At 43.0% G+C, this 8,199-nt stretch overlaps 1 protein-coding gene across 1 annotated transcript in view; it reads left to right on the top strand.

The window, feature by feature from the left end:
- NOC2L (nucleolar complex associated 2 homolog (S. cerevisiae)) overlaps nt 1-8,199 on the top strand; it is a 57,556-nt gene that overhangs the window by 3,707 nt on the left and 45,650 nt on the right. Inside the window, exons 2-7 of the mRNA XM_009889655.1 lie at nt 728-896; nt 1,431-1,541; nt 2,207-2,327; nt 3,595-3,685; nt 5,338-5,416; nt 7,312-7,422. Coding sequence (XP_009887957.1) covers nt 728-896; nt 1,431-1,541; nt 2,207-2,327; nt 3,595-3,685; nt 5,338-5,416; nt 7,312-7,422 — 682 coding nt within the window. The remainder of the gene's footprint in view (nt 1-727; nt 897-1,430; nt 1,542-2,206; nt 2,328-3,594; nt 3,686-5,337; nt 5,417-7,311; nt 7,423-8,199) is intronic.

Below are 8,199 nucleotides of genomic sequence, written 5' to 3'. Positions count from 1 at the left end.
CTCGGGGGTAAGGGGGAACCGCTGGTCATAGAGCGAGCTAGTTCTGGGATGAGCTGGGTCAGAGGTGCCGAAAAGGGCTGCGCTTGAGACCATGGTGTGGTTATGGGGTACGGGACAGTCAGGTTTTCTTTGGTACCTATGTCAATTCAGGAACTGCAGTGGGGAATAGCTTATGCATGCTTTTAATTTTTTACAGAGTATGTTGGAGTCAGGCAAAGCTTGTTTTTCTTCATTTTGTGTGTATTTGTTCTTACTGAAAGACATTGGAGTACTTGCAGATAGAAAATGATGAAGTAGTTCTTAGATGATGAAGTCGTTCTTAGATTCTTTAGTACCAGATATGATTTTACTGAGCTTTTATTGTCATATTTCTCTGGCAGTGTTGCTTTCAGTGTTCTGTATAAAAAGATTGTGAGACCACTTCTGAGAAACTGAGAAACAAATTTTTGGGGGGTTGCAAGATGTTCTTGTGACGTCTGGTCAGTATAGCAATACGATCTGGTAGTTTGCTATCAAGATCTCTTAGTACTGAGTGAAAATAACCTTTCATAAGACCTCTAGAGCAGGTGTTAAATGAGAGAGACAACCATGGCCGCAGCCCTGATAAATCTATTATCATTCAAATCAGCCTTAGGTGTGCTTTAGAGCCCAGCAGTTGCTTGCTTTTCTTACAGCATCAGCAGAAGCTTGAGCGATGAATAAATGCATGTTAATTCTTACCTACCAGGAAGAAGGGAAAGGCATCTGAACATAAAGATCAGCTCTCCCGACTGAAGGACAAAGATCCTGAATTTTATAAGTTTTTGGAGGAAAACGATCGCACGTTGCTGGATTTTGATGCTTCAGACAGTTCTGACGAGGAGGAGGCATTGCACATACCACCTGATACATTGGAGGTACTAGACCCTATTTTGGAGTGTTGAAATCCATTATTTCAGTTACTTACATGTTAAGTATTTGAGTTTCAATGCAAGACCTAAGTATATTTGGGCTTATAGTGGCAAAGATAGCTTCCCCAAAGATTATCTGCAGGTGTGCATGTTTGTAATCAAATCCACAGCTGACTTTGTGGACTGAGCATGAGGAGCTCGTTAAAGATTGTGAAAGCAGAGCCTTGGAGTGTATTTTCTCTGTGGCTTTAGTTTTGTGTTTCCTTTCTCAATGAGAGTTTGTTTTGCCTCAAGTGATGTGCTTTCTCCTTGATGTTTTATGTTATTGCACATTGTATTTATGTAGCAAAGCTGCAGGGCTTAAGTAGCCTTTTTTGAATTTGTAATACCCATAATTTTATTACTGCTTTACAGAAAGTGCTGATAAAAGCATTAATAAAGTTCACTGCTGCCTGCCTTTCCTCTTCAGTAGCTACTCAGCAAGAGGTGGGGCCAGAAAAGAAGTGTATAAGCCTTTTGTCAATCTTGGTACTCTTCTAGGAAGCGAGTGATGAAGATGAGGAGGAAGAACATGAAACAGTCAAACGAAAGAGAGTTTGTTTCATCCCTGTGAGCTTGAAAATGGTTGAAGAATGGAAAGAAGCTGCAGAGGTGAGCAGAGAATTGCAGTACAAGACACTTAAGCTTTCTCCTTTAAACATTCTTCTGCATGTGTTGGTGCCTCTAAAATACCAACTTTCAATCTGTTCATCTTTCACAAAAATCTACAGAGAAGATGTCTTGTCTAGGTCGTACTCCTAGAGCTCGTGTTACTTCAGTGTGGCTTGTCTTTGCAATTTTTCCTTGGGTTGCAAGATTAGAGTACTTGCACTCCATCTGAGGGAGAAACTAGAAACTTGCATGGCTCAGAAGGGGTCAGAATGGTTAACTTTTGATTTTTCATCCTCCTGCTAAGCATTGTGCCTTTAGCAGCTCCAAGAACTTTTTTAGTCACATCTTGAGTAGTGATGAAATGGGTTGCTGCTTTTGACTAAGAGGGGGAGAGGGAGAGGTCAAATTGGGTAATTGCTTGCAGCTGACTTATTGCTTCTCAACCCCCAACCAATTAAAAGCCCTAGAAGGCCATTGTAGAGCAAGTAAAGGGCGCTAGCATTTGTTAACACTGTCTTGAGATTTTGCTTTTGTGTTAGGCGATGGAGCTGTTTTTGCAATCAAACTTACAATTAATTCCAATACTCCTGTCTCAGTAAAGTATTTCAGAGTTCAGAATATTCCTTACTTTTTCTCTTCAGCAGTCCTTTTTGTTCTTTCCCCAGACAAGGCTGACACCAAAGCTTTTCCATGAAATCACTCAAGCCTTTAAAGCATCTGTAGCAACCACCAAAGGAGATAGTGGTGGGGCTGATCCCAGCAAGTTTCAAGTCACTGATGCTGCAGGTGAGTTGGTCACCATACTGCTTTTGTGAGAGAAGGGAAGTCACTTGGTAGGGAAGGTTTAGCTATTGGAAGAGAGTGGGGATAAGTACTGGCAGGAGTTAACTTTACCCTTTCGTAGGTTTCATTTCACTTAAGTAGCTTATCTTCTTCCTGCTGGTGAGTCTGTGCAGTGGTATCTCTTCTGGTGTCCCAGTATGTAAGTGCATCTTGTGGTGGGTGTGCCTGGAGCAGCTGGGCTTGCAGACTGCTGAGGAGGGTACCACACTTCATTCACCAGACTCCTTAGAGTCAAGTTGAAGCTAGGTACTGTTTATATGCTTGTAGTGCACGGTTTTTTTAATAACTTTGTGACTTCTTGCTGATCCCTCTTAGAACTAATCCTACAAGACTGTTTTAACTCTTCTTACCAAATAGTGTTCTATAACCTCACAACAGTTCAGAGTTCAATTGCGCTATCTGGTTCACATTCCCCCAGCAAGGACCTCTCAAAATATTGCATGTCTGGATCTCCTTTTCTACAGGATTAGCATGCCTGTAGAACAGACGAGATGCAACCTCTCTCTCCAGCGTAGCCCCTTTTTGCATAAGCTCCGGATTTTGCAGACATTCCCGTTTCAGAACTGCAACAGCATGGCTGAGCGGGGAACATCTTTGTTAGCGTCTCAGAGGATGTGGCACAAAGCTTGCCTGCTCTTACCGCTAAATTAGCAGGTCCTTTCTCACTGTGTTTTATCAGCTTGTTATTGTGTGCCATCTGGAACTGGCACCGTGGGGTGGGACTGCTTAAACCCACGTGTTCTCCTTAATCCTTTCTTGCCTGGCATAGGGCTTTTTATATCTCTTGCATAGCTTTTTGTAAAATCTCATTCTTTAATGTAAGACATTACATAGAATTCACACATTATTTCTGTGATATTTTTTTTTTCTTAATTAAAAAATGCCTTTAATTCTCACTATGGTTTGGGGGAGATTGATGGTAGTATAGACTCCTAGTTGTGAGTCAGGCTGCTTTTGTGCTTGATGCTGTTTAATCAGAGAGCAAAGAAATGGCCCCTGTGCCAGAAAGCTGTCAGTTGCAATTTTGCTGTTTAGATGAAAAATTCTAAGGTAAGACAAACTGATGTTTTCTGGAACCTTGTGGAGATTCAGTAGTTCTACTATGGGAATTACTGCCTTCAGTTCCCTGGGGAGCTCTTTTCAGATTAACTGAGAAACGGGAATATATGGAAAACTATTTACAAATGTTTCACTGACTTTTTTTAACCAGTGTTCAATGCCCTTGTGTCCTTCTGTGTCCGGGACCTCTTCCGCTGCCTGCAGAAGCTGCTTCTTCTGAAACCCCCAAAGAACAAACAAAAGTAAGTCTGAGGAGATTTGAGAACTGCTGGTGGCAGAAAGCTGGTAGGGGTCTTTCAGAACTGCAGACTGGCTGTGAAGCTAGAAAAAGACTGCTCTTCCCAAACACTAGCAAAGTTGCCTGATAATATTCAGTTGTCTTAGGCAGGCTCTTCCTTTCTTCCCCAGAAATGCGTCCTCCAGCAGAGGACACGTGACTTCCAACAGAAAGAGATCTGGAATTGCATACGCTTGTGCTCAGTAGCACTGTTAAGGTGTTGTGAGATGGTTTGCAGAGAAAGGGACCAAGCCTTCTGCCTGTATGCAAGCAGAGTATTGCAAACATGTGAATTTAGTTAATCCAGGGCTTTAGCAGCTGTATTGTGCCCTAGAGTTTGGTGGTCTAAGGGCTGGATCATCTGAGTTTGAGCTGTTCACTGTTGGAGCGTAGATGGAATAGAAACAAGCATGCAACTGGGCAAAGAATGGTACGATTCATTTTTTTCTAGAATGGCATTGTTGTTTCAATACCTGTGTATCACATTTGCTGATGCAATTTGATTTGGGTAGAGAGGAGGAATGACAATTTTGAAATCTCAGTTGCTGCCTGGGAGCCAGGAATTCTCTGGCTACTGTGTGGGTTGGTGCTCAAAGAGTTTCGCAGTCAGGCCAGGCCTATAATTGAATAGGTATCAGCATGGCTTACCCAGGAGCAACTGGAAAACGTGCTGGAAACTCAGTAAGTACCAGTCTGAACTCTTGCTGAATGAACCCAATACCGTAGCTGGGGACTATGAGCCCAGTTTCATAAAGCAAGCTGTGAAGTTCCCAGTATGTTTTGCAAGTTGGAGCAGCCTTATTTAGCCCCTGTGCCTGTTTCTTACTAGACATTCACAGAAGCTTTTTATCTCAGACCTCTGGAGTTTCAGCTGGACACAGTTTTATTACTTCATAGTCTGAGCTCTTCTGTTTTTCCCATTGTTGGTTACAGTGAGAACTGAATGCCTTTCAGAGGTGCTTTCAGTTCCAGGGTAGCTTTTGTGGCAGTTAATTTTAATTTCCCTGTCACAGATGAAGGTGGGGGGTGAGCTGAACTCTAGATACCTTGTTGACACTGGTGCCTGGTCTGAGAAGTAAATTCCAGTTCTGTGTGTAAATACCAGCCTCTTTCCTCCCCTCTGACTTGTACCAGCCGTGTCTGAATTTCGGGGTGGTCTGAGGGCACTACTTTGAGCGCAATGCCGAAAAGTTTAGAAGAAACTGAGCAAATGTCTCACTAGTTTGATCCCCAAAATACACTTTCTTGCTACAAGCCAGCCCACTCTTCTCAGGCAGTGGCTGCAGAATCCTCGACTAGACAGTAACATGAGTGTGAGGGATCTGGGTCTCCACCAGGCTTCTTGGCTGTCACAGTTCCCTCTGTCACACTTCCTGAGATCTGGGTGCTCGGCTGGGAAGCGCTTCTACTGTTCTTCAGGCAGGCTTTACAGAGTAGAAGTACATCTTTTCACCCATGACAAAATTGTTATTTCTTTTTTTTCTTGCTTTGCTAGCAGTGGTCTTTACTCACTGACAATATACAGGAAGTGAACTGACTATTCTTTTATTGCTGAAGTCTTATTTGTGGTGTTTGGTTTTTTTCTTAAAGCTAAACCCAACTCTTGCTCATTTCCAGAATGGTCCTCCCTTCTACCAGTCCACTTTGGAGCAAGCTGCGACTGGACATAAAAGTGTACCTCAGCTGTACTATACAAGTAAGAAATTTCAGCGTGTTTGTGTTACTGGTGTCAGTTTGTGTGGTGCTGGGCTTTTGTTTGGGGTATTTTGGAGTGAGGTAGATGAGGTTTTTGCATCTGTAAACAACACTGGTAAAAGCAGAGTCAAACAATCAAGAAGATAATTAACAAAGCAGGTAATAGTGTAGCCTCAGGTGCTTTTCCTTTTGAAAAGGGAATTACTCTGGTTTGAGGGTGACTTTCTGGTCATCACAATTCTGTGAACCTTGGGTATTGGTTTCTATGCCTTCTTCTATAGTGGAGAATAAATAAGACTTACTGGTGGACACGGTAGTGAGCAGAAGCAATCTCGCTGGGTCTCAAATCCTTGGGCATCAGATTTGTGTGCATAACCTGTAACAAAGGGCTGCGTTAACATTCTGGCTGTTCTTTCTGTCTTAATTTGACTGACAAATTAATATTTATTGTGCTTTAAAGTAGTTTGCAGTGCTGTGCTCCTGCATTCTGCATCTTTAATGCAATTTTTGGCACTACGATCTTGCTTGTTGTAGTAAATACTAAGATGTTATGTTGACAACCCTGCTCCTCGCATATGAGAAGTGTGATTATGCTCCATCCCACTAGGATATTGCATCCATCCAATGTTGATGTCTGGTGTTTCAGAGACAATTCATGGATTATTTCTGAAGGAAACTCCTGCCCCCAGTTAATTTATTTTTTTTTTGAGATTGCTTCTTCGTGCATCTCCAAATTTGGAGTATCACAAAAGAAAAACCCCAACGTTGAAATGCTCATTCTTCAGAAGCTGAGGGAAAGGAGGTATAAGGAAAGAAAAAGAAAGTGCTGATGTCTTAGCTGTAAGCTGGCAGAATGACTTAGCAGAAAGAGCATTTTCATCAGTAGAGCTGTTTTCCTCAAGTCGTGGTGCCTCTCGCCAGCAGCAGAAATAAAGATTGCAGTAGAAAAAGAAAAGCTGGCAATGCAGTCCCATTGAAGTAATCCCTGGTCCTGTGCTTACTTCTGAGCGCCCTCAGTCCCAGGCTACAGTTTTTCTGGCATAGTAGACTCTGAACAATATCTTCTTCTTTCCTTTTGGTGTGTGAGGGACTTTGCAAAGGAGACCCGCTCGAAGATTCAGTCCAGAATCTTTGCAGTGCAAGGAGGAAAGTTAAAAGTAGAAAAAAAGCCTGTGCTTCAAGCAACTGGGATTGTAGGCAAGAGGGAGCACTGCATCAGGCAGAACCTCTCTGACAGAAGTGATTTTGAGCTTATTGTTGTCTTCAAATTAGAAACTGCAAATGTGTCTGGGTTTGCCTCCAGGTGAAGTGAGCTGAACAACCTGGAAATACCACAATGTTGTTTCTTAAATAGTTTGTCTAACTACTTCCTCAAGCTGGAGTTAGCCTCTTGATAGCCAATAGTATTCCAGTTTTCCATTAAAGAAATCCTAGTGAAATCCAGTAAGGCATCAGGTAGCTCAGATGGTCTGTTTCCAAGCCTTGTGTAGGCTGAAGGTGTCTTAATTGTGCTTTGACCATTTCTAGTGAGATGACACTGGTGTCATGTCATCTGTAAGATATCTTAAACTGTATATAGACTTAACTTTTGCAGTATACACAAATGAGGTTTTATGTGATGACCTCAGGTGCCATTAGCCATCCAAGTCCAGTAGCCTGAGCTCACATGCCAGGACGATGTGCTTTCAGGGGAGTTATTTAACCTGCCATGTGTCTCCTCCTTTTTTGACACAGCTTTTGGGGGTTTGTTTGAGCTTCTGCCTAGGGAAGGCTGCTCTGAGTCCTTTGGTAACATGAAAATACTTGGAAACAGCAAAATACTGATGCGTAATGGTAAAGGAAGAGGTGATGAGGACTACACGCTAAATGGGATTGTATTTTGTTTTCTCTTCATAGCTCATGTCTTGTTTAACAGAAGCCTCAGTTGGTATAGCAGTCCTTCAACACGTCAGTTCCATAGTGCCTTATTATTTGTCCTTTCCAAAGCAGTGCCGTGCACTTCTCAAGGTAAGGTGATGTGCTATGATACGTCATTCGGATCTAAGGTCCTTTCTTTTACTGTATTACTTTCTTTCTTTTTCTGTAGTGATAGGACGAGGGGGAATGGCTATAAACTGGAAGAGGGCAGGTTTAGATTAAACATTAGGAAGAAATTTTTCACTTTGAGGGTTGTAAGGCACTGGAACAGGTTGCCCAGAGAGGCTGTTGAGGCCCCATCCCTGGAGGTGTTCAAGACCAGGTTGGACGTGGCCTTGGGCAACCTGGGCTGGTGGGAGGTGTCCCTGCCCATGGCAGGGGGGTTGGAACTTGATGATCTTCAAGGTCCTTTCCAACCTAAACCATTCTATGATTCTTTACCCCTTCAGGTAAGCCTCTCATGGTATTTGGGCTGGATCCCATGACAGTTGTCTCTTGTATTCCTCTTCCCTTGCTTTTCTTTTGGTCCTGGAAAGGGCTCCTGCTTCTCTTACAGGCCCTTTAGGTGCCGTGAAGAGCTGTCATGCTGAGGTGAGTGGGCATGTGGCTCTGCGAGTAGCTACTGCTAATCCCCATGTAAAGTGACACGGAGGTGTTCCGGGGAAGCTGTCTGCTTCCTCATCGCAGATGGAGTAATTGCTGCCTCTGTGCTGAGTCTGTGTGTACGTCTGTGATAGTGTTTCACTCTCGAGAACTGGAGGTGGAATATTTTTGCAGAAACTCGGTCACAACTGCTGAGCACTTAAGAACAACAAAGGAGGCGTGGAAGAGTGGAAGAGGGCAACAGTGCGACATTATAATGAAAAG

This window comes from Charadrius vociferus, unplaced genomic scaffold (genome assembly GCF_000708025.1).
Source record: "Charadrius vociferus isolate BGI_N301 unplaced genomic scaffold, ASM70802v2 scaffold477, whole genome shotgun sequence".
NCBI classification, from domain to species: Eukaryota; Metazoa; Chordata; class Aves; order Charadriiformes; family Charadriidae; genus Charadrius; species Charadrius vociferus.
Note: the sequence above shows the minus strand (reverse complement) of the source record. Positions and strands in the feature narration are given on the sequence as shown.